Source organism: Pelmatolapia mariae, linkage group LG4, assembly GCF_036321145.2.
Source record: "Pelmatolapia mariae isolate MD_Pm_ZW linkage group LG4, Pm_UMD_F_2, whole genome shotgun sequence".
Lineage (NCBI taxonomy): Eukaryota > Metazoa > Chordata > Actinopteri > Cichliformes > Cichlidae > Pelmatolapia > Pelmatolapia mariae.
The window spans coordinates 5,258,113-5,284,388 of NC_086230.1; the positions used below are offsets into that span (position 1 = coordinate 5,258,113).

Sequence of the window (26,276 nt, forward strand, 5' to 3'; positions counted from 1 at the left end):
GCAGGAGGGAGGAGGACTGGGATGCAGGAGGCGCCCGAGGTCCTCACTTAGGCCGGTTTACGCGTAACCCGGGGCCCGTAAGGCTAAGCCCTACCCTGCGAGGAGCAGGAGAACCAAGAGGAAGGAGGTAGGAGGACTAGCAGGCAGGGAGAGTCCGAGGTCCTCACTGAGGCCGGTTTCCGTGAACACTCTCGAGAAGGAGACGATGATGATGATGATGAAGATGATGATGTGAAGTTGAGAGTTGTTGCCTTGGCGCTTGGGGGTCCCTCCAGACCCCAAGGTTTGCCATCGTAACTTACCCGATCGATGGAGGTTTACAGCCGATTAGGTGCCTTTGTCCGACGCTGTGACGAGACCCGCTATAGCAGGGGGTCCACCTGACCCCCATCCGCCCCCACCCCGAGCCGGGGCCCTGTTTCGCGACGAGACCTGGTTCTGCGCTGCCGGGGTCTGTGTGACCCCCCCCCCCTCCCTTTTTTTTTTTTTTTTTGGTCCAGGGCGCACAAGGGTTAACCCTTGTGCAGCCCTGGGCCTGGACCAAAAGAAAAAAAAAAGAAAACGCTCGGGGAGTGGGGTCACGCGGACCCCCAGCTCGTGGTGCAGCTGGACCTTGCGCGGAGGCTCGGTGAGGGGGGGGTTGAGGGAGAGAGGTGTGTGCGTGTGAGGGGGTCACGCGGACCCCGGCAGCGCGGACCCAGGTCTCGTCACGAAACGGAACAAAGGGCTGCGGAGGCAGCTTGGGGTGGGGGAGGTGGGGGTCAGGCGGACCCCCGGTTAAAGCGGGTCCCGTCGCAGCATCAGACAAAGACACCTAAACGGCTGTAACCCTCCATCGATTGCGACGGCGGCCGCGCGGTTGCGGCGGATCGAAAATCCACGCATAGTGTCGGAAGACGTCTCTCGCTGTTTCTGGGGTGGCGTTTGAAGCGCGCCGGGTTTTCTCGACTCTGCAAACGGAACACGCGCACGTCCCGTCGAACGGAGCCACGGCTTGAACCGGTGCGTTTCTTTTGTGTTGTCCCAGTAGCGACTGGCGGGTGATCCCTGAAGCACACGGGGACGCTCGTTCGGTTTCTGCGACGATCGCTCCTCCCCCGGTTCGCGCTCTCCAATCGGTCCGATTCGGTCCGATTCAGAGACCGGGATCCCCTCGTCGCCGTTCTCGCCGTCGTTGCTGCTGTCACGACCGTACGTGTCCATTCCCAGTGACGTGAGCTTTGGAGAAGGAGCTTGTGAATGTCCCGAGTCGTCGACGCAGACGCGCTCGGCCTACGAGTAGTTGGTGTGTCAATAGGTAGCTTTTCTCGACCATCTTCGGAGGTGGAGAGGGAGAGAGAGAAAGGAAGAGGGGTCAAGCAGACACAGGTGGGCCCCGGCGCTCGTCGTCGTCGGAGGGGTCTCGTCGCGAAACCGGACAGCGGGCCGCGGCGCAGTTGGGGCAGTACGTGAGCGCGCACCTCGAGCACACATGCACGTGGCAGGCGAAGCAAACGATCTTGGTCTTGACGTCCTTGCTCCTGGGACAGACGCGGCACCTCTGCCTCTTGACCGGGGTTTCCCGCGGTTCGTCGCGGCGGGAATCAGGAGTGGAGACGGCTTCTCCTTCTCCTTCTCCTTCTCCTTCTCGCCTTCCTCCTCGCGTTCCTCGTCGTCCCCTGGCCTCGAGCGTCGGGAGAACGAGCGCTTTGCCCAGACGCTCAAGGAACAGCCTTCGTTTGTTGAGTTTGCCCGACATCCAGTCCGGGTGGATCTCCCTCCAGAGGACGAACGCGTTGTAGGCCGCCACGTCCACCATGTTGTGGAAAAGGGCCACGGGCCACCTAGAAGTCTTTCTCCTGCAGCTGTAGGTCCCCACAACCTTGTCTAGGTTGTCGACGCCTCCCTTGGTGCGATTGTAATGCAGCACCATTGAGGGTTTCGCAGAGCCGCCCAAGCCGTCGGGGTTGCTGCTCGGCTCCAGCGGCGACCCGGAGGGCCCGACGTAGCGCGGAGAGGTGGTGAGGAGTAGCACGTTCTTGTTCTTTTTCGCCACATAGGACAGGACGACCGCGTTGGGTGACCAGCCGTCCGGGCCGCCGCGGAGCACCGCGGCCTGGGTGGAGCCGACGGCCCTGCCCTTGACGCAGCGCAGCTCTCTGGGGATCTCAGGCCTGTTGGCTCGGAGGGTGCCCAGCAATGTGTGGCCTCTTTCGCGAAAAAGCCTCGTCGCGAGCTCGCGCGACGTGAAGAAGTTGTCGCAGGTGACGTTGCGTCCAGGCGCCAGTCCCTCGGTGAGGTCCATGACCACTCGGGCGGCCAGGTTCTTTTCGGGAGGACCGAGCTTGTCGGGCTTGCCGGCGTACACCTGCATTTTCCATGCGTAGCTGGACTGGGCGTCGCACGCGACCCATATCTTGATCCCGTACCTGGCCGGTTTGCTGGGCATGTACTGCCTGAACGGACACCTTCCTGTGGGTGATACGACAAGAAACCAAGAGAGAGTTCAGAAGCTGTCCCAGTTTCACAAACACGCAGGCAGAAATCCAAACAAAAGTACACAAAAAATATACATTGAGGAATTGAGGAAAGCCTAATATCCGTCCCATACATGCCAATATCATCACAATCACCACAGAGAGACAGTCGGACACACATGCACCAAGCGAGTGAAAGAGTTCAGAACGTATCTCAGTTTCACAAGCACACAGGGAGAAAAACCAAATAAAAGCCCCCCCCCCCAAAAAAAATACAAAAAGTACAAAAAAAAATACAGTGAGGAAAACCGACTATCCATCCCATACGTCCCATCATCATCATCATCATCATCATCATCATCATCATCATCACACAAACCTCTAAACGGCACCAGTCTCTCATCCACGGTGACCTCGGGTCCCGGTCGGTACATGAGAGGCAAGCGCCCGCACCACTCATCCCACACCGCTCTGACCGGGGCCAGCTTGTCGTATTGACCGCGGTCGTTGCGACGCCTGGCCTCTCTGGTCTCTCGGTCGTCGAACCGCAGGGCGCTCGAGTAAGCCCGGAAGGTCTTGAGCGGCATCGTGGCTCTGAACACAGACCTGCCGCTCTCTGCGTCCCACAGGCTCTCGCAGGCCTCGCCTCGCGACCTGTACACGCCGGCGAGTATCAGCAGCCCCACGTAGGCTCGGAACTCGGCGCGGCCCATGGGCTTCCAACCGTCGATGGCGGTGCGGCGCCTGGACGCTTCCAGGTTGGTCATCGCGACCACGGCGTCCTCTATCTCGGGCGGAGAGTACGCCATGAACGAGGACGCCTCATCTCGGACCGCGGCTAGAGCCTCTTCGGTGGGGCCTCCTCGCTGCTCTAGGTCGCGGGGTTTGGGATAAATCGACTGCGACGATTGCTCGTCCTCTTCTTCTTCTTCTTCTTCTCCTTCTTCTTCTTCTTCTTCTTCTTCTTCTTCTTCTTCTCCATCGTAGTCGTCGGTGTCGTCTTCGTCGCTACCATCTTCGTGATAATCGTCATCGCCGCCACCTTTGTGGCAATCGCCTACAGCTTCGTCGTAATCTACGTCGTCGTCTTCACTGTAATTATCATCGCGACCATCATCACCGCCATCCTCAGTGCCCCCCATAGCATCCTTGTCGCGAAGCTCGGCCTCAGAGTGCTCGTTGTCATCTTGCGACTCTTTTTCCGAGTCATCTTCCGAGTTATCTTCCGAGTCGTCACCCTGGTAATGTTGCGATGAGATTTCAAAGCCGGATGCTTGCGCCTCGGCCCAAACAAAGGCAATTTTCTTGTCATGTTCAAACTCGTCAGTTAGATGGACACTGACTTCTTCTTCTTCTTCTTCTTCTTCTTCTTCTTCTTCTTCTTCTTCTTCTGTCTTTCTGGAGAAGGTTTCGTGTTCGGACCTGTCTATTATGTGACCACCGCCGACCGTGTTGTCTTCTGCGTCTTTGCTGGCTAGGCCTTGATAATGAAATGTAGCAGGTCGTAATAGAGTAGCAGGAGCAGCAGCAGCAGCAGCAGTGCACGATGTGCCTAAGTTTCTTCCGCTGAAGGAGCCGCGGTTTCCCCAAGAGGTTTGCGACGCTGACGCAGATGTTGATGCCGTTGATTCTGCTACGCCTCGATCCCTCCTCGCCACCCACGGCCTGGTGCGGGACATGTCCTTGTCAGTGGTGTGCACTCTTTCTGTCTTTCTGGCTGGCAATTTGTCCGCAACCCCGACACGCTTAGTAACTCGTATTTCGCTACCTTTACCGATGTTGTGGTGGGGTATTTCGCTACCCCGCGTTACTCGCAACGGGGTATTTCGTTACCCCTGTCTCATCACCTCGGGGGTATTTGCCGACCCCTTAGTAGCCACAATGGGGGGTGTTTCGCCACCCCAACGCACATTCGTAAGTTACGATGGCAAACACTGGGGTCTGGAGGGACCAACAACTCTCAACTTCACATCATCGTCATCATCATCATCATCATCATCATCATCATCATCATCATCATCATCATCTTCTTCTTCTCCTTCTCGGTTGTGTTCGCGTAAACCGACCTAAGCGAGGACCTCGGACTCTGCCTGCCTCAGCATCCTCCTTTCTCCTTCTCCTCGGTTCTCCTGCGCCTCGCTGTCGGACGCTTAGCTTTGCAGAGGGCAGTGTTCGCGTAAACCGGCTTCCATGAGGACCTCGGACTCCCCCCTGCATCCTTATCCTCCTACCTCCTGCTGCTCTGTTCTCCTGCTCCTCGAAGGCGAGCACTTAGCCGGATGGGCCCCGGGTTACGCGTAAACCTGCCTAAGTGGGGACCTCGGACTCTCTCTGACTCCCTGTCCTCTTTCCTCCTTCTGGTCCGTTGTCTTGCGCCTCGCAGGTGAGCGCTTTGCCGGATGGGGCCCGAGTTACGTGTAAACCGGCCTAAGTGGGGACCTCGGGCGCTCTGTGTTCCGTGGGTACTGTGTGACCCCTTAGTAATCACGATGGGGTATTTCGCAACCCCAATGTACATTCGTAAGTTACGATGGCAAACACTGGGGTCTGGAGGGACCCCGAACCGCCGGAGGAAACAACTCTCAACTTCACATCATCATCATCATCATCATCATCATCATCTTCTTCTCCTTCTCGGTTGTGTTCGCGTAAACCGACCTAAGCGAGGACCTCGGACTCTCCGTGCCTCAGCATCCTCCTTTCTCCTTCTCCTCGGTTCTCCTGCGCCTCGCTGTCGGACGCTTAGCTCTGCAGAGGGCAGTGTTCGCGTAAACCGCCTTATCCTCCTGCCTCCTGCTGCTCCGTTCTCCTGCTCCTCACAGGGGAGCGTTTAGCCGGATGGGCCTCGGGTTACGCGTAAACCGGCCTTCGAGAGGAGCAGGGATGTTCTCTACTCCACGATTACTATGGGGTCAAAGCGTACCCACGATGGGGTATTTCGCAACCCCAATACACATTCGTAAGTTACGATGGCAAACACTGGGGTCTGGAGGGACCCCGAACCGCCATTCGTAAGTTACGATGGCAAACACTGGGGTCCGGAGGGACCCCGAACCGCCGGAGGAAACAACTCTCAACTTCACATCATCATCATCATCATCATCATCATCGTCGTCTCCTTCTCGGCAGTCTTCGCGTAAACGGGCCTAAGTGAGGACCTCGGACTCTCCCTGCCTCCAAGTCCTCCTTCCTCCTTCTGTTCCGTTCTCCTGCTCCTCACAGGGGAGCGTTTAGCCGGATGGGCCTCGGGTTACGCGTAAACCGGCCTTCGAGAGGAGCAGGGATATTCTCTACTCCACGATTACTATGGGGTCAAAGCGTACCCACGATGGGGTATTTCGCAACCCCAATACACATTCGTGAGTTACAATGGCAAACACTGGGGTCTGGAGAGACCCCGAACCGCCATTCGTAAGTTACGATGGCAAACACTGGGGTCCGGAGGGACCCCGAACCGCCGGAGGAAACAACTCTCAACTTCACATCATCATCATCATCATCATCATCATCATGGTCTCCTTCTCAGCAGTGTTCGCGTAAACCGGCCTAAGTGAGGACCTCGGACTCTCTTTGCCTCCTAGTCCTGCGACCTCCTTCTGTTCCGTTCTCCTGCTCCTCACAGGCGAGCGCTTACCGTGATGGGCCTCGGGTTACGCGTAAACCGGCCTTCGAGAGGAGCAGGGATGTTCTCTACTCCACGATTACTATGGGGTCAAAGCGTACCCACGATGGGGTATTTCACAACCCCAATACACATTCGTGAGTTACAATGGCAAACACTGGGGTCTGGAGGGACCCCGAACCACCATTCGTAAGTTACGATGGCAAACACTGGGGTCCGGAGGGACCCCGAACCGCCGGAGGAAACAACTCTCAACTTTAGATCGTCATCATCATCATCATCATCATCATCATCATCATCATCATCATCATCATCATCATCATCATCGTCGTCTCCTTCTCGGCAGTGTTCGCGTAAACCGGCCTAAGTGAGGACCTCGGACTCTCTTTGCCTCCTAGTCCTGCGACCTCCTTCTGCTCCATTCTCCTGCTCCTCGCAGGTGAGCGCTTTGCCGGATGGGCCTTGGGTTACGCGTAAATGGGCCTGAGTGAGGACCTCGGGCTCTACGTTGCTCCTCGTCCTCCTTGCTCCTTCTCCTTCGTTCTCAAGCGCCTCGCTAGTGAAAGAGAAGCTGTTTGGCCTTCCTATTACGCGAACACCGCCCTCCAGTTGGACCTCGGGCTCTCCGTTGCTCCTCGTCCTCCTTGCTCCCTCTACATCGTTCTCAAGCGCCTCGCTAGTGAAAGAGAAGCTGTTTGGCCTTCCTATTACGCGAACACTGCCCTCCAGTTGGACCTCGGGCTCTCCGTTGCTCCTCGTACTCCTTACTCCCTCCACATCTTTCTCAAGCGCCTCGCTAGTGAAAGAACAGCTCTGTGGCCTGCCTACTACGCGAACACCGCCCTCCGTTTGGACTTCAGACACTCCTTGCCTCCTCCTCATCCTTGCTCCCTCTACATCTTTCTCAAGCGCCTCGCTAGTGAAAGAGCAGCTCTGTGGCCTGCCTACTACGCGAACACCGCCCTCCGTTTGGACTTCAGACACTCCTTGCCTCCTCCTCATCCTTGCTCCCTCTACATCGTTCTCAAGTGCCTCGGTAGCGTACGCTTAGGTCTACGGAGGGCGGGTTACGCGAACACAGCCTTCCGTTTGGACCTCGGACCCTCGCTCTCACGGGCCTAGCTGGCGAGCCCTTAGCTTTGGGGAGGGTGGGTTTCGCGAACACCACCGTCTTTGAGGAACCCAGAACCTCCTACACACACACACACACACACACACACACACACACACACACACACACACACACACACACACACACACACGAGGCAGTGAGGAGGAGAAGGAGGTTGTTGCTACGGGAAAGTCTAAGGGAAAGTCTTTCTGATCTGAAAGACTTTCCCTGAATGTGCCTTAATTTCACCTCTTTTTCCTTTCTCCTTTTCTTAGCTTACTGAAAATGTTGGCGACCAAAGGCCGGATTCAGGGACGTGTGCTGCTTGTGCTACTCGCGTTACGTGGGCAAACTGCTCGCTGTCATCATCGATACAAAGGTAAAGTGCAATCCCAGGGTTGTGTGCTGCTTGTGGTACTCGCTTTATGTAGACAAACTGCTTGCTGTCAACATCGATACAAAGATAACAAAAGAATAGCCTAGTGTAACGTAGTGTTTCATGTTTTGTTTTGTTTTTTTCTAGAATGATTCAAATGTAACCATCGTTTCCCCAACCCCGCAGGCTCTGCGACCCGTGAAGAACTGAGACTCCTTCTGGTCGGTAAAACAGGCTCGAGAAAGAGTGCGTCCGGAAACACCATCCTGGGGGATGCGTACGCTTTCAAAGAGGACGTTTCGCCCGAGTCTGTCACCGACGGCTGTCTCAGAAAAGAGGCAGAGGGCGAAGACATAAGAACAATCGCTGCGATCGACACTCCGGGGCTGTCTTCTGGATGAAATAGATGAAATGATGGTGGATTTCAATGGAGGAAACCACTACACCAACGAGATGTATAAGGCGGCCCAGAAGAAACTCGAAAGAGAAAGGCTGAAGAGGAGAAAGGAGGAAGAGCAAAGAAAAAGGGAAGAAGAGGAGAGGATCGAATTGAAGGAGCGGTGTAAATTCTTCGGCCTCGCTTCCCTGGGATTATTTGGCGCAGGAGCGTACTTTACATCTTATGTTCTCATGGGGCTCGGTGGAGCCCTTGGATATTCTCAGTAAAATTGTACACTGGCAATGTTCGCTTGGCTAAACCCACCCCGTTTCTCCTTGTTACACTACGAAGGCTGAGTTTCATTTCACTTGTTTTCTCGGATTTCTAGTTCTAATGCAGTCTATGTACTTACTTACTTACTTACTTACTTACTTACTCGCTGAATGTTTGCCTATGCTGTAGCTGTTCTATGAAGTGGCTATAAACAACGACAAAAAAATAAGCCCCCCTTTCTAATATTTTCAAAAGAAGGCGATTGTCTCGTTCGTTCGGAAACTTTTTTTTTGTCAAAACCGTCTTCCTCGCTCAATACCGAGGGAGATAAAAAGAAAGAGATGGACTCTGCACCCCTGCGTCGCGACGAGGAGGACCGTTCCTCGGACAGCTCAGCTGACAGTTCCTCGGAAGAGGGGGAGATACTGTCCGACGCGGAGTGTGATGCAGCGGCGGGCGAGCGGCAAGACGCCGAGCTTGACGGTTGGGCGTCTTCTTTACTCGTCGATACCGTGAAAACTGCGGTGTATCACCTACTCGACATAGTGATCAACGAGTACCGCACCGACGCGTGCAACGGGTGCAAGATCAATCACCCCAGCCAGAGACAACACGAGTGTCTGCGAGTCTTGGAGGATGACTTTTACGCCGAACATTATTACAGCATCAGGAAAAGACTCCTCACGCCTCGTTTCATTCCTTCCATTCAACGTCTCCTGATCGCCCGCAACATTGAAGCGGACGACGTCAAGGTCGGCACCGTGGCGGAGACGCTGTTGCATGAGCTGAAATCGGCGAGGAAAATCTTCGACGCCATCACCGAGGCCTACGACAAACTGGTGGGAGAGGATGTGGTGAAAATCGGCCAGCTGCGACTGGTCACAGAGTGTTACAAAGGAGATTACTGAGATTCGTTTGTAACGAAAGGCTGATTCTTTCAATGCACGCATCCTACGGTGATATTTTTATCATGTATTCACAGCCACCGGAGGCGCTGTACAGCACCGAGCGCCTGAAACACGGACAGTTTGTTGATATTGTAATAAAAAATAAAGCTGCGGGGGGGAGGGGGGGGGCGTTTTAAAAACGCACCCCCCCCATTGCGCATGTCCCTAAAATGGTATGCCTGGATAGGTCGTCATTTCCCTCTGTGGCTGCCACTCCCATTTCAATTTTTCTCCTAGTTTCGGGCAGGCTCTATGACGTTCGTCCACAGGAGGCGCTGTACAGCACCGAGCGCCTGAAACACGGACAGTTTGTTGATATTTTTTTAATGTAAACCTTCTTTTTTTTTCATGTAAACCTGTTCTTGACATATCTACTGAGATTCGTTTGTCTTGAAAGGCTGATTCAACCCCGTTGTTGACTTTTATTTTGCCTTCCAGATTGCCTCAGTTGTATCGTGAGTGTAATTTCAAATAAAATAAAATAAAACTCAGAAGCGTCTGTGTGTTGTATTCTTCTTCTTCTTCTTCTTCTCATTATTATTATTATTATTATTATTGTGATTATGCTTCATTTTCATGTACTGGGGTATCAATGACCCCCATGGTGCCGCAGCATCTTCTGTGCGTGGTCCCCAAGTGCTACGTTTTCTTTCCCAATCCCCTGACGAACCCATTAGAATCGCTCTGGGGCACTGTTCGACCCCAAATGATCGTTCTGTTTTTTTTTTTACATTTTCATACACCGGTCTCTACTGAGGGTGGGGTACTCTGGGACCCCCGGGGTCTGGGGCTGCCCCGAAGGGGAGCACGAGGGTTAACATTTTCATTCACCGGTCTCTACTGAGGGTGGGGTACTCTGGGACCCCCGGGGTCTGGGGTTGCCCCGAAGGGGAGCATGAGGGTTAAGACACCCCTGACTGTCCTTATCTGCCGTTCCCAAACACCTCCCATGTGACTGGCGTCAGGCACATTCATAACAAAGTCACACTGTTTCCTGGCCAGGTAAGCAGACAGTCTGTCCTTATCTACTTCCTTTAAGGCCTCTGTCAGTTCATTTTTTGCCCCAACAAAGTTTGTTCCTTGATCAGATCTGATTTGTCTGATGGCTCCACGAATAGCTATAAAACACCGTAAAGCATTTATGAAGGCATCTGTCGTGAGATCTTCCAACATTTCTATGTGGATTGATCTAGAGGACAAACAAGAGAATATAAGACCGTACCTCTTATAGTCCTTGCGGTTTTGCTTAGTATGGAAAGGTCCAAAGCAATCCATCCCGCAATAGGAAAATGGTGGTGAGGGGTCAACACGAGCGGCCAGTAAATCAGCCATCCTTTGTGTTTCTGTTGGCCTGCGAGCTCTCCTGCATGTAACACATTGCTTAATGTGATTAGCCACCACTTTGCTCCCACCAACAACCCAGAAGCCATTTGCTCTCAGCTCATTAAGTGTCTGTCCTCTGCCTTGATGCTGGGTTTTCTCATGGCACTGATCTAAAATCAGGTGTGTAATTATGCCATGTTTGGGTAGGATTATTGGATGCCTCAAGTCAAGCGGTAAGGAAGCCTTCCTTAACCGCCCTCCTACCCTGAGAACACAGTCTTGCAATATTGGGTCAAGTTGGAACAAAGGATGGCTCTGTGGTAATTTACCATGGCTGAGTGTTTGTATTTCCTCCTTGAAAGCATCTTCTTGTGCTAATTTTATAAGCACATGACTTGCTTTTCTCCTGTCTTCCACATTTATACCCTTTGTTGCATTGGCTCTTTTGGCTAGTTGCTGGATCCTAGCAACTACATTACTGCTGTATGCCATTTTGAGAACCTTTTGAGTCTCTCCAAGAAGTTCCTGTCCTCTACTACCTTTGTTTGTAGTATTTGTGTCGTTTTGACCTCTGGATCACCTACCAGAAGGTCTGGAGTTGAGTCTGATGTGACAAACTCTCTTTCCCACAGGAAATGAGGTCCAATGAGCCAATTTGAACTGATCAGTTCCGCTACTGTGAGGCCTCTGGAAGCGTGATCCGCTGGATTTTGATTGGTGTCAACATAGTGCCACTGTGCTGGATCAGTTGCTTCTCTGATTCTTTGCACTCTATTAGCAGCAAAAACGTGAAATCTGCGGGCTTCGTTATTAATGTAGCCCAAAACCACCTGTGAATCAGTCCAGAAATACTCTTGGTCAATTTTGAGCTCCAGTTCCTCTTTTAGCATTCTGCTGACTGCTGCGGACACCACTGCTGCTGTTAATTCCAGCCTTGGTATGGTTACAACTCTCGTGGGTGCAACTCTTGCTTTGCCCATGACTAAGGAGCAATGCACTCTGTCTTCACTCATCACCCGAACATATGAGCACTGACCATACCCGCGATTGCTCGCATCTGAAAAGTGGTGGAGTTCTATTCTCTGGACTTTCCCAAGGCTTTCAGGTACAAAGCATCTTGGGATTTGGAGTCTCTGCAGGTTCTTCAGATCAGTGACCCAACTCTCCCATTGTGGCTTCAATTCACCAGGCAGTGGCTCATCCCATCCAATGCTCTTTAGACACATTTCCTGTAGAATTTTCTTTCCTATTAGAAGGAAAGGAGCCAAGAAGCCTAATGGGTCAAATACAGAGGCTATAATGGACAGAATTCCCCGTCGTGTTACTGGTTTCTCCTCCAGGGCAACTTTAAAGGAGAAGGTGTCACTGCTTACACTCCACCTTACTCCCAACACAGTCTGAACTGGGAGTTCATGATGACTGATGTCCACATCCTAGGCTCCACTAGCTCGTTCACTATCTGGAATTGACTCCAGGACTTCTCTGTTGTTGGATATGAACTTTTGGAGCCGTAGTCTTGCCTTTGCACACACCTTCCGCACATCTCTCACTAGTTCAATGGCTGCATTCACAGTTTTTACACTGATTAGCCCATCATCAACATAGAAACTACATCTGATGAAGTTGGCTGCTGTGGGATGTTCCCTTTCATTTTGGCTCGCAAGATACTTCATTGCATAACTTGCACAGCCTGGTGAGGATGCGGCCCTGAAAAGATGGACTTTCATGCGATATTCTTTTGGCTCTGTGTTTGTTTCACCATTTTCCCACCACAGGAATCGCAAGTAATTTCTGTCTTCTCTGTTTACATGAAATCTGTGAAACATCTTCTCCACATCACAGATGATTGCAATTGGGTGTTGGCGAAATCGGCAGAGTACTCCAGTCAAACTGTTAATGAGATCGGGTCCAGTCAAGAGGTGATCATTCAGAGCTGTGCCACTGTACTTTGCAGAGCAGTCAAACACAACCCTGATTTTTTCCAGTTTTCTCGGGTGATAGACGCCTTGATGTGGAATATACCACATATTTCCTTCTCTGGGATCATCTTCAGCTCTTTCAGCATCACCTTCCTTGAAGACATTGTCCATGAACCTTACATAATCGTCCTTAAATTTGGGATTTTTTTCAAACTTCCCTTTCAGGTGCTTAAGTCGTACCAGAGCCAGACGCTTATTTTCTGGCAGCTGAGGGCGTGCCTTAAAGCGAAGTGGCATCTCTAGGTGCCCATCAGCATTCTGGTGTATTTTCTCATTTAGCAGTTGCATGAACTGTATGTCATCTTGTGATATGCTCTTTTCTCCAGGAGCTGTGTCTTTGAAGTCTGACTCAAGTACTCTGATGATGGTGGCTGGTGTCAAGGGTGGAAGTTCCTTAACAGATAAGCGATGGCACAGGCCTGTCACTTCTGCTGATGTTGCCATTTTTTGTGAACTGTCAACAATGCTCCAGCCCAGGTCTGTCTTGATTGCATATGGCTCTTCGTCACCTCCCGCGATTACTTGCCGTGGTGCCAGTGCTCTAGGACAGTCGTAGCCATCTTTTAGTGGGAATGGATGTTTGTATCTGTGTGTGCCTGTATGTCTGTGTCTATATGTCAGGTTGGGTATCAGACGCAACCTCTCTAGGGACATCTCAGGCCCTCCAAGGTATGGAGGCCTATCTCCCCCCACCACTTCCCCTGCCAGTGGCAGACGCCCTCAGACATGGGTGCGTTGGTGGTTCTTTGTGTCCGGGGATGGGCGTCCAGGTACACACCGGCTCACTCCTTGGTGGCTGCTTGTCGGGGCCTGGAGCCTGGGGCTCGCTCAGGCCACTTCGAGGGTGGGGTGCCCTCAGCTCTTTCTGGGATAGTGGCGCGGCTGCCCCTCTGTTGGTCTTCCTTGGTCTCTTGTGTTCTGAGGACCTCTGGATGTCTGGAGTCTTGATCTCCTCCATACCTGCTTCATGCCCTGGAGGACGGGGCTGTGGCTCCCCACACCCTCTAGCAGATCATTACATGAAGGAACCTTTTAAATACAAGCGTGCTCATGCTCACAGGTGTACACACGGGTGATCACACACACAAACTACACCCTTTTTGGCTCCTACCTCAAAGCACACTGTGCGCTGTCGATCTTGCGTGCTGCACAATAATGTTTAATATTTAGTATTTACTGTTATATTCCCATATATCATTGTGATGTTGTTTATTATGTTGCTTTTTTTTTTCTTCTGCTTGTTTTCTCTTTTTTGTCTCTCAACAGGTGATCCAGGTGATTGATATATGTATTTTTTGTCTGCTTATTTTGTTGGTTTTAGTTTTTTGCACTTTATCCCCATCCCTCTTCCCCGCTGTTTTTTTCCCCTCTTTCTTTCTCCCTTTTCTTTTCCCCAGTGAAGTCTGTCCCGTATTTAACAAGTGAAAATAAAATAAAATAAACAATAAAAGGTGAATCAAATAGACCATTACGGCAAGGCTGGGATGGTCCATTTGGTAAAGTAAATCCGTTGGGCCTCTTTCTTCGCCTTTAGACAATAATTCTGATGGCAAAAGAGCCAAACGGGACAGGCCAAAAAAAACAAAATACAAACAAACAAAAAAAAACCTCATGGTTGTTATACTACATTACACATGGAGGCATTTTGCAGATGGGGCAATGTGCCACTCAATAGCTTCTTAGAAAATAATCTATGAAAGTGTTTCTATTTTGCAAAATCAAGCAGGGCAATAGGAATTAAAGCTATCACACTAACCGCAAAAGATTGCGTTTGTCCCCAGGTATAGTTTTACTGTATGGTTTAGTAGCAAATTAGATAAAAATAAAAAGCATCTCATTTCTTCCTTCTTTCATATTTTATAATAATGATTGGTTTAATGGATTTGCAGTAAATTTCATGTGCTCTGCACAAAGGGAAGATTATTTTTTTTAAAAAGTATCAGTGTCCAAAAATGTACAGACCCAGCTGTTCCATAGCGTTGAGTCACCTCCCAAAAGGAGGAGAGCTTGTTTATTTCACAGGGTCAGTGCTCTTTTACCTCGAGTGCACTTGTGAGGACACTTCTCCACACTTTAAATGTGCTCTGATGATGGGAACTTGTGGTAACATTTAGTCTTAACTGACATAACATATTGCATCTATAAATGTGATTAAAATGTTTACCCATGACTAACTTTTTTCATTCAGAACAAACAGCATATTTCAGGTTAGGGCTGCACAACTATTTTGTCCAATATTAAAATGACAGTTGTCACAATTATTCACAGATTGTAGTGGCAAAATGTGTTTTGATTGCACTGTCGTGTCAGAATACTGCTTTCACCTTTACATTGTGCTACACTCATGTTAAATAATCTTCATAAATTAATGTTTACAAACAAAAAATATAAAGTTTTCCACTCTGTTATTTGTACCTGCACAATAGATGTGAATGAAACTCAAACCTATATGAGCTCCTTCTCTGTTTCCCTGCAACATTTTGTGTAGATCTAATTCTTTGCCACATAAATAAACTTCTGATGTGTTTACAGTAAATGTATTTGATGTTAGCTTATTTTGTTACTTTTAGTGGGCCTATGACATTCAGTACCCAGTTATTATTATACCACTTAAAATGTTAAGTGTAAATCATCCCCAGCCCACAATAGTAGCTGAATTTACTACCATTTCAGATCTTTTTACTTTCAATAAGAAACCACCGATGTGTAAAACAGGCTGACAACAGAATGATGTAAAACACACTGCTGTAACTGTGCAGCTCTCAGGTTTTATCTATTGTTTCTCTGTGCGGCCAGCAGGGGGAGGTATTCTGCTTAATATTATTATTATTTTAAATATTAATGAAAACAGTTTTCATGAAATTTGCAAATCTGTTATCTGCTTTTATGACATTTTTCACTGTGGATTACAACAACATCAAGATTAGAAAATGAAATACATTTATAGTAGGTGATCATTAATCAGTGTTCTTGGCACTAATAGAGGGCCCCAAAAATCAAAATTTCCTTAGGGCCCCATGGAGGGCCAACCCTTTTCACACTTCAAGGTTTGTGCCCAAAATACAATCATCCATCCTTCCATCTATTTATTTTCTTCCGCTTCTATAATTCAGGGTCACGGGGAAGCTGGATCCCAGTTGTTTTTCACACAGAGGGCCAAGCAGTGGAGGGAGCTGCCGACCTCCCAGCAATACATGTAAAAGCTTTATTTTATACTAACTCTGGTCAACTTTATCTATCATAAAAATTTGTTTGATGATCTGAAACATAAGTGTGGCAAATATGCAAATAGCTAAGACATCAGGATGGGGTAAATCCTTTCTCACTGCACTTCTGTTAGGCGACTGAATGAAGAGACAAAGTCAGCAGTCTGGCTATGAATGTCTTTAATGTTTCCCAGATCAGAATCACAGCATACAGTGTATAATAACTTCTAAAGTAAACAGAAATATCATCACCTCATTTATTTATATAATTTTACTTTACTTTTTTTTAATAATCATCTTTTTTTTATTCCATTATTTAACATTTTTCTTCATCTCAAGTCTCGAGTTTCTGAGTTCAACAAAGAAAGTAGAAACAAGACAACAGGTGCAGATTTGCAATGGACACCAAGCTGAGGGTTTCTCTGTGGGTGTCACTGTCTCTGTGCACGTTTGACACTGTGGACGTGACACGGGATCATCCAATCATGAAGTTTTGCCTTGCTGACAGTTTTTGAGTGTTGAAGTAAAATAAATCCAGCAGTTAAACCACAGAAAGGACAAAGTGTGGCTCTAACAGCTGTTGAACACACACAGACTTTGATGTTCTCCACACGTCACACATCGCTCTGCACTTTTCGAGCATCCAACTGTTTTTCTGCTACATAACATCACTGCACGAGAAAAACAACGGACAGACAGACAGCACAGTGTGACACGAGCAGGTCAGACCACCTGTGTGATCTCATGAGTCTGTGAGGATATGAGGCATCTTATGGTATCAAAGCCTGGAGTCTGTCAAACATGGCTACATGTAAACACTGCTACATGTTAGGTGAGCTAACATTTAACTGACTGCACTTTTTTTCAGTCTCAGTTTAGGTCATTTATGTCCTTACTGCGAATCACTGAAAGGCAAAGCTGGCTTTTATCGCTCTGATGTTACGCACATCATGCAGCACAGATTCATCTCTGATCACAAGACTCATATTTCAAAATAAAAGCGAGCTAAGGCTTGAAAAGAGGACGACGATTTTATAATAATAGCAGAGAAAAGAGCAACGAAACGATTTAAAACTTGATGAAAATGTTTTTCTCACTAGCAAATCCTAATAAACAGCATGACTGGCCCTCTGCTGTGAGGGGGCTTCAGTGGAGATGACTTCTGCTACAGCGACCTTCCTGCTACAGGATGGTCACATGATAACGATCAACGTTATGACAAAAATACAATAAATGTAGAAAAAACAAAGACAAAACTGATCGGTGGTAAGGATGAACTCATTTGAAACCTCAAGCTAACGGCCATTTTTTTCTTCTCATTACAAACTGCACCTGTTGTCCTTTGTCATCACAAAATAAGCATATCATTCATTCACTCCAAAAAAACAAAAAACAAAACATAAAATAAACAAGAAACTTAATATTTACAAATATTTTTTTCTTACACTTAAAAATGTACAGTTCTGATCTTCTTCCAGATGTTTCGTCTCCATCCCGACTCCCAGGTTGGTATTTTCTTCTCTGTCCAGTGACCTCAGAGTGAGCGCTGAATGTGCCACAATGGCGCCCTCTAGTGTTAGCTTATAAAACAGACAAGGAGAAAGAACAGAGCCGAATGAAAGGACTCGTTTGTGTTCTCTCCTCTGCTGTAGCTGTGTGGTGCTGAGGTTAACTACACAACCCGTCGCCGCCTCCTTATACACAGGAGTGAGTACAAAAGGGTTCGTATGGACGCGTCAGTTGGCCGTCCTTCTGCTCGACACTGTTAGCTGAAAGATGATGGGATCATCCTCTGTCCTGTATTTAAGGCTGAGAGTCTTTGTCCAGTCTCTTTTCCACAGCTACTGTCCACAGCACTGATCCACCTGCAGCACAGCCCCAGTCAGTTGTTTTATGATTTACATTGTGCACGTTTCCCTTCCAGTGAGCTTACAAAACCTCTGACAGGAGACGTCAGGCATGTGTTTCCCCCACCTCCCCTTTTAGGCAGTAATAAAATAAAAAAACAAACAATCAAACAGGCCAAAGCTAGAGCACAAGCAAAGACAGCACCGGTGACTAAGTTCTCCCATACTGGACGTACGCTACCATGTGGGCTCAAACAGCAGCACATCAGCTCAGTTTACATACTGTTGACATCTTCATCAGAGGATCAGCAGGGAGCGCTGCTGAGCTGCAGTCGTCTCCACCAGAGTGACGGAGCAGGAATCACAAACAGCACAAACCCACCGTGTTGTTTCTACCCTGTTCAGGAGATCTGAGCCCCCATCCCTTTTTTTGATGTTGCAGCTCTGCACTGCAGGCCCTGAACGCCTCCCGGTTACCTTCAGTGTGCTTAGAGTTTAATTTACAACCGACGAGCTCACAGATCATCTGCAGGCAGGTGAATGAACCCTTAATGTGAGGATAGTAGCAGAGCTGAACTGAGGTCAGAAATAGTGAGGAACGGTGTCGACACAGTGAAGTCAGGTGTTTGGGAGATTTCCTGATTATCAGTTTGGGGGTGGAGGGGGTGTTGGTGTTAAATAACAAAGGTGGTGGAGGATGGAGAGAGGAGGAGGGAGGGAGCGGTGATGATATGGAGGAAGGTGTTTGGTTAAGCAGCAGGAAGGAGCTCATGCTGGAGTCTGAGTTTTTACTGTTGGCCTTTTTCTGCTTTTTTGTTTATTGTTGTCTGACGCAGGCCCGCCTACGCTTGAGTGATGCAGATGTGATATCACACTCACACAGTGACAGCCACTCTTACACACACACACACACACACACACACACACACACACACACACACACACACACACACACACACACACGTCAGTCAGAATACACATGTGCTAGAAATAAGGGGTCAGACAGGAGCAGCATCAGTCTCTGCTCTGTTTTGTTAAGAACGTAGAAAAATAATTTTGTACAATCAAGCTAGATCGACGGACGCTTTACCTCACGTACCCTAAAAAGAAAAAGTAGTGACAGTGAGATGAAGGGCTGCACATGACACCATGACTGAGTTCACAGCTGTTGCTTTGATTCTAACATTTAAGTCTTTTGGCATCGACTCCGTTTTAATAAATGAGTGCTGGGAGGCGTCGTTTGACTTCAGGAGCTCCTGCGATGCTCTTACTCTGTGGGAGAAAACCAAAAACCAAAAGTAGCAAACATGGAGCGATATGACTCGTTTAGATTTTGGGAAACGTGCATCGACAGGTACAGTGTCCTTTTCCCCGCGTCTTTAAAAATAATTCATGCATAGATCCCCCACTGAGAAAACCCTTTTATATACTTTCTCCTTTGTACACATTTTATATAGAACTATATATAATATCATTTCTCTATATCTATATTTTCAGAAAAATTCTTTCCACACAATAAAAAACAACAATGAAACAAATGCTTCAAACAAAACAACAAAAAAAGAGAAGATGAAAGAAAGAAAATCACGACTGAGGGCCAGTTTGGCACTTTGTCATGAGAACATGACAGAACTCTGTTAGTTGACGGTAAATAGCGATACTCTATTTTTCTTTCGATTTTCTTCTCCCTCGATGAGAATTGAAACACAGCAGTACTTACCTGGCACCTAAAAATGCTGGTAGAATGAAAGATATCAGTGTTTTCATAGTTATATGTTTAGTGTACGCCTCCCCCCTCCAAACTGCTCAGCAGATCGGGAATTTTTAGAGAAGAGCAGGAGGGAGGCGTGTCACATGAGAGGAAGAGAGCAGTAATAAAACACGGATGTAGAAGAGAGAAGCATAATGTGCACATAACACACAGGAGATGGAAAAAGAGATGACGCCAACGTAAAAAAGAGAAAACAGCGAGGAGCGAGAGAGCATTCGTCCCTTTGACAAATGTTGGAGGTCTTGAGCCTGGAAACAGCAGACCGTCTTTGAAAACAGTATCTTTGAAAGATCTGAGTCACCCACCCCACCCCCACCCCAAACTGCTCATCTGCTGCTGTACACTTCAGTTGCACCTCCACATGCCACCAGTGGAGGGAGCTGCCAAGTTTTACAGCACATGACGCAGCAGGTGTAGTTGCTTTTGGAGAAAGAAGAGAATAAGAGGACAGAACGAAGGCCCACGTCTAGAGGCCTCCCTTCCAGAGCGGTAGCAGAGCCAGTGTTCCTGGTCCCTAGGTGGCGCTGTGTCGGGCCTGTCCCTACTATACCCTGGTGGTGGAGTGGGGGTGGGGCAGGGTGTTGTTGTGGCCGGTGGAGGGGAATGTGTTGAAGGCGTGAAGAGGCTGCATGCTGGTGATGGTGCTGGGGATCATGGTGATGGTGTTTGACGTCATCAGCGGCACGTCGTCGGGGGCGGGGCGCGGCGCAGCGCCAGGTGTAGTCGGGAGGGCAGGCGGGCCGCAGGATGTCGTGGGGCCGCAGGGGCTCCATGTCGTGGTGAGCGTCGTGCTCCGAGTGCTTCATCTGCAGGGACATGATCTCCTCCTCCTGGCTGTGAGCCAGGTCGTTGGCGGGGCCGCCCCGCTGAGGGGACAGCCGGTGCCGGCGCATCTCGTGCCGCTTGTCACGCTTGTAGTAAAGGGCGGCGAAGGCCAGGACGTTGAGGAAGAGGAGCGACGGGAAGGTAGGGTAAGGATGACGAGTGGTTCGAGGAACGTTGTTTCTGGGCCTCATGGTGCCGGGGTCACGGCCTGCAGGGGAGCGCGTAGTGGTGGGAAAGAGCACGTCGTGCAGGCTGTGAAGATGAGGGACTAATTCCAGCCAAAAGGCCACTTTGTTAGCTCTGTAGTTGTCTCTGACACGAGGTTTCAAACCGATGTGAAGGTACTGCTTGTCCTTCGAGTTGAACTTGGTCCATATGACCTCCTCGAAGCGGCTGGGCTTGGTATGAATGAACTTGGTGTCCTGAGGGACGGGCAGGTTGGGGTCCCTGGTGGAGCATAAAGGTTAAACGTTTCAGTTCAAAGTTATATTCAGTCTCCATTATAAGTAACATGTGGCATCAATACACTGAATACAGACAGGGGGCCCATTCTCTGTGCAACCTTTAAACTATCTAAGACCAACCGGCTGCTCTGGGATCTGGATGCTTTTGGTGAACCAGTATGTTCAGTTCTTCAAAGCCACATGGGAATTAAACTAGCAACCCAGATTCAAGTATTCAAGAGGACTAGAAGGCTATAAGCATTTTAATTACAGATTCACACTAAAACAAAAAAGATGACATTAAGCTAAATCAGCCGGCAAATTCAGCCCATAATAAGCAGCTGCTATTATTGCACCACTATCATACTTTACTGCAACAGTTCTATGGTAGCATCGCCTGTTAGAGTGTTAAAGCAAAGCACATGACAACAGTAGAAACACTTTAGTGTAGGATTTCTACCACAATAAACAATTCAATAAATCAAAGAATTTAATTTTTTAATTAATTTAATTTAATGTAATTCATTTTGTAATTGTTTACAGCTCATCGCAAGAAACATTTCATTCTTAATATAGGCGCTAATATTTCAGTTTTTTCTTTGTACCTCTCTAGCAGTGATCAGTCAGGGGACCTGAAGGGATCACGATCACCACACCACAATTTCTCTGTTCTTGAAAGGCTCTTCATGTTACATCTGTGTTGATCATTTTTGACATAGCTGGAGCGCACGACCCTAAATCAACCCACAGTCCTGCTGATATAGGCTCAGTGTGCAGTGGGAAACTTCCCATGATGCACTGACTTCATCATCCAACTGTGTTTATATGTCGCTGCTACATTTCATTAACTTTTGTTTCTTTCTCCTGTAATTTGATTGTTCTCGCTCTCTCTTTAGCTCAGATTACAGATTGAATGATGTTTAGTTTCTTTCAACTTCTTCAAAAAATGTAAAATCTGAGATTATGTTTAATTTGGTTAAAGTGTTACAGAGACTGAGCCCTGAGCCATTTAAGTCCTGTTACGTGTTAACAGACTTAGATAAATTTACCTGAACTGTAACAAAACGGAAACACTTTGGAAACACATTAAAGTCTACAGCTAAATCAACACCTTTGCTTGATAAGTGTCACGGCCCGTGGTTTGGCATCCTGGGAGCCGTGGGAGGCTGTGGTGGCCACACCCTCGGGCTGGGCCGCCTCCAAACCACCTGCGTCTCATCTACGGCAATCACCGGAGGACTACTTTAGCCAGCTCTGACGGCTTCTCCTCGCCAGTCCGTAAGTCTCCTTCCAGTGTTACCAGCATTCGGCGTGGAAGCCTGTGGCCTGCCTGTCCTCCTGCCTGACCGCCTCCCTCCCTAAGGATTCCCCTCCCGGGCATCTCTCCCCTCCAAGCTCCACGGTCCTGCTCTACCTGTAAGCCTCGGCAACTTATGGAGTCTAGCTTTCCATTTTTTTTTGGCAACCTGCGTGCTGTTAACTGTGTCTCCCCTTTCTGTTGCAGTCTCCCCACAGTCCCGATTACAGTGCTCCTGGGCTCCACGCTCCTCGTTCCCCCCCGTGGCATGAGCCTTAGTTTTTCGTTTCCTAGCTTTGTGAAAAGATTCCTCAGTTAAATAAAACTTGTACATAGTTCTGAGCTGCGGTGTTCTGAGTCTGCTTTGGGGTCCTGCTACCTGAACACTCCGTGTTTTGTGACAATAAGCCTGTAGTTCTGTCAGAGAACATACAGTAACAGGTACAGTTTACACTACTATGACATGAGGCCTACCCAGTCTTTGCGAAGTTAGTCCAGTAAGTCATGACCACAGCGCTCAGCATCACATCGTTCTTGGAGAAGTTGCACGGGAACAGGTCCGTGGCACCGATCATCGGTACGTCGAACACGTAAGGTATCTCGTCCCCGTGCGCGGCGTCGGCCCACTCGGGCCGCGTCTCGGTCTGGCAGTGGTGGTAGAACGTGTAAAAGTAAACTGGGGACTGAAACTCGGCATGGAGTTTGGCAGTGGCCACAGCTGGTGCCACCCACTGGTGGTCCGTAAACAGGGCCAACAGAGTCTTCCGCCGCATGTCGCCGTTGTCCCTGTGAGCCCAGTCTGTGTACATGAACTTAATGGTCTCCCTCAGGATCAACGTTCCCTCTAATTTTTCATGTGTCTGAGCAAACACACAAACTCCCTAAGCGGTCCCTTGGACCACTGTGAGCGACATCAGACGTGTGCACTGTGGTCACGCCAGCATCTAATCCATCCAAGTTACATAGTTTATTAAAATAATCAAATTACAGCATTTACATTTATGTTAGACTACTTTTAAACTGCTTTAGCCCACTTACAATGAAAATGTAAAAAAAAAAATCTAGCCATTGGCCTGTGTAGTATGTTAACACTATTGGAAGTAAAAATAACTTGAACTCCAATTTCGAAAACACAACTTTCTTTTTTTTTTTTATAAAGCTCTGACTTGTATTATGAGTCTGTGGTCTGGGAGAGAGTCCTGTAACTCTCTGTCTGCAAAATATAGTATATAATTACCAATGCTGGGCAATTTAATTATATAGTTACTCCTCAAAAAAGTAACTCAGTTTGGCAAACAACAAAGTTTTTTGTAGCTATTTTTTTTAAATGCAGTCAATGCGTTTTTTTTCAATAAACATTTCAAACTATTTACAGAACAATCAGCTGTTCTGCATCAAATTTGATGCCACACAAATTATTTGTGCCACTCCAAAAAATAATTTCTGTCCACTATGAGATAAAGGAGAACAACAGCCTGATACCTGCAGGCCTGCAGGAGATGTATCACTCCTGTAACACCTGTAACATTCAGCAGTTGCCTCATTGTTCTGACACACACAACAAAACTATTGGCTACACTACACACTAACTACACAAGATTTGCGCTAAACGTCTCAAATCTCTCACATCTCAAAACACCACCGTCACTCCTAAAAGTTCCCCCCGTTTCTTAACAATTAGATGCCGCGTTGCCATATCATTTTTTGATTGGTCGACATGGTACATTTTTCGACCAATAGGAAAGAGAGAGGGGGGTGGGGGTTTGTTTTTGCTCACAGGCGGAGAGTGCTTTCGAGCCTTTTTTTTTTAAATAAAACGCCGTTTTTACCGTTTCTTCCCGCAGTAAATATAAACAACGGTAGTATTCAGGAAGAAAACCAAACATTGCATATTTTTATCACAACTCTGGTTTTATGTGGCCTATCAACACAATTTAAAAACTGGTATAAAGTCCACACTTTTTCCGTCATTTGTTCCGTCTGTCCTGCTCACATCTCCAATGGTTGTACACGTTGTCATTAACGTGACTTCACTCCACATCAGCCACGCCGCTTTGCTTGCTAAAACTACGGTGTCGGCACATAAGGACGCTGTCATAGCCTGTCAACGACGTTGATTGGCTGCGTATATACGAATGTGAATCGCATTATTGGCTGGAATATGGGATACGGTGGCATCGTTCTAATCCTATACGGGAGCAGCCAGTCACTTACTGACTAACACTGCAAAACAGAATTGTTAAAGTATTAATTTTAATTTCAATTCAGGTTAGATTCACGTGAACTCAAGCTATCAGAACTGTAATGTATGCTTTGATAATTGCCCACATTTGTCATTTTGAGGATTATCCGTTTGTTTTAATGAATACAGCAAAAAGAAAAAACTAACAAATCAACAAACGCGGCTCCTAAAAAGACAAAACCTGATGATGCTGCAAAACGCAGTTAAGTGAGAGGAGGCTGTAAAATGGAATAACTGAAAAGTGGCAGTGTACAGAGGTGGCGTCCTCACCCTCTGGGTATCCGTAGAGGTTGTCAACAAAGTTGGAGATGGTGTAGTCGAAGGCCGCAGCTGAGATGCCGTCGTTGTCCTCACTGTCGTCCACAAACTTCAGCCCCTCTCCCTGGTTCACTCCTATCAGGATGTCATAGTTTAGGAACTCCCCCTGGTGGAGAAAATAAGGAAGAACATGCTGAGTGCTGGAACAGAGCCTGTGTACATCACAAGTCTACAACAGGAAGTGCAGCTGAAAACCAGCTTTGTGAATTGGCAGCATTTCATTTCCCAGTAAAAAAAAAGAAAAAAGAAAAAAAAAAGATTAGCTGTTGGCATGAAATTTCTACTATAAGCTGTAAATACTGCAATATATGCAGGGTTCATACACCTTTTTCAGGGTCAAATTCAAGCACTTTTTAAGCACATTCAAGGTCCATTTTCAAGCTTTTCCAGCACATTACCAAAAAAAGAAAGCATGTTTCACTTTGCATCACCTCAGTAAGACCATGTAAACATTTAAACAAATCATCTCAGGTCGACTTAAATGTCTTTTGTTCCCCTTTTGTTAAAATAGAAAAATGCACCACACAAAAATAGTGAAAAAGGAAACGGTTGCCTTACATGCATATAGTGTACAAACTCAAAAAACACATTCCTCTTAAAAATTAAGACGTGCAAATGTGAACAAATCAACTTGTTAGAGATATTCATCTCCACTTGAAATAAACAACAACCCAGAAAACAGGAAAACTGCACCAAACACCACAAACACCAACAAATTAATGTCTTCTCATCAGATATTGATGCTTCTTTACTGTGTGACACAAAAAAAATAGGAGACAGATGTTTGTTTGTTTGTTTGTTCTTTTTAATTAGTTAAACACCCACGCCCAGAAAAATGGGGGCATTTCATTTTCGAGCAGGAAGCTCCCCCTTTTTGTTAAACCCTTTAGATGATGAGAGTTTTTTAATTAAATACATATTCATTAATAAATATTCCCTTTTATAAAAAGTAGGATAATTAAAAAAAAACTTTTATTATAGCTCTATTGTGTAGAAAAAAAAACTTGTCTTGTTTTCTGTTGTCTGTTATATAATATTAGGGATGTTTGTGACAATTAATTTCTTAATCGGCTGGACTAACCGATAGTCCACAACTAGGAAACACTGAAATTTTAAGTTAAGTTTGAAAACAGTTTAAAAAAAAATACCCCATTCCAAAATGTCTTGTGACAATCTGATTGGCTTAGGGAGTGATGATGTCATAGGGAGATCTTAAGAATCTTAAGTCCTTTGATATTTTTCCTTAAATAGGGGTGAGACACAGCAAGTTTTAGTTCGTTTCAGCAGCATCTGTGTTTGCAGCCTACAAAACGTTCACCACAGAAACATTTGGAAAGCTCTTAAAGGTCATCGTATAGAAACTCCAACATGTTTCCAAGAAACAAACAAGCAATTCAAAAAGATTACGCCGCCTCTCCTTCCTGGCGTGGCCGGCCGATTTCCCCAAATGGCGTCTCATCCTTCCAAAGGGCATTAGAGGAGAGTAGGAAGGAAAACTACCTTCTCCAGAAAAAAATGCAACAAATTGAAGAAGAGAAACTTCAACTGGAGGACAAGTGTAGACGAATGGAAGCCCAAAATAAAGAGCTGGAAGACAGACAACAGCGCCAGCCGGACATAAAAATTATTAATGAGGGCTGGGGAATAAAGTTTGCTCAGGCCCGAGAGCAGATTGTGCACCTCATTAAAGAAAATAAGCAAAAGAGCGCGGAACTAAAAGAAATGACCAACCAGCTCCAAGACAAGAAAACGATGACTGATAAGATAGAATGGGACCTCCAATACATGGACCAAATGAATCAGCTGCTCCAAAGACAGCTCCATGAAGCTGTGGAAGAAAAGAAAGAAATCCTCCAACAGA

The 26,276-nt window shown here is 47.6% G+C and overlaps 1 protein-coding gene and 1 pseudogene across 1 annotated transcript in view; both read right to left on the bottom strand.

Moving 5' to 3' along the window:
• LOC134625700 (beta-1,4 N-acetylgalactosaminyltransferase 2-like) overlaps positions 1-1,203 on the bottom strand; it is a 36,710-nt gene extending 35,507 nt beyond the window's left edge. Inside the window, exon 1 of the mRNA XM_063470955.1 lies at positions 830-1,203. Within this exon, the coding sequence (XP_063327025.1) occupies positions 830-1,203 (374 nt within the window). The remainder of the gene's footprint in view (positions 1-829) is intronic.
• Positions 1,204-19,220: 18,017 nt separating this feature from the next.
• On the bottom strand, positions 19,221-25,766 carry LOC134625702 (neuroligin-2-like; annotated as a pseudogene).
• Between the last annotated feature and the right edge of the window lie 510 nt (positions 25,767-26,276).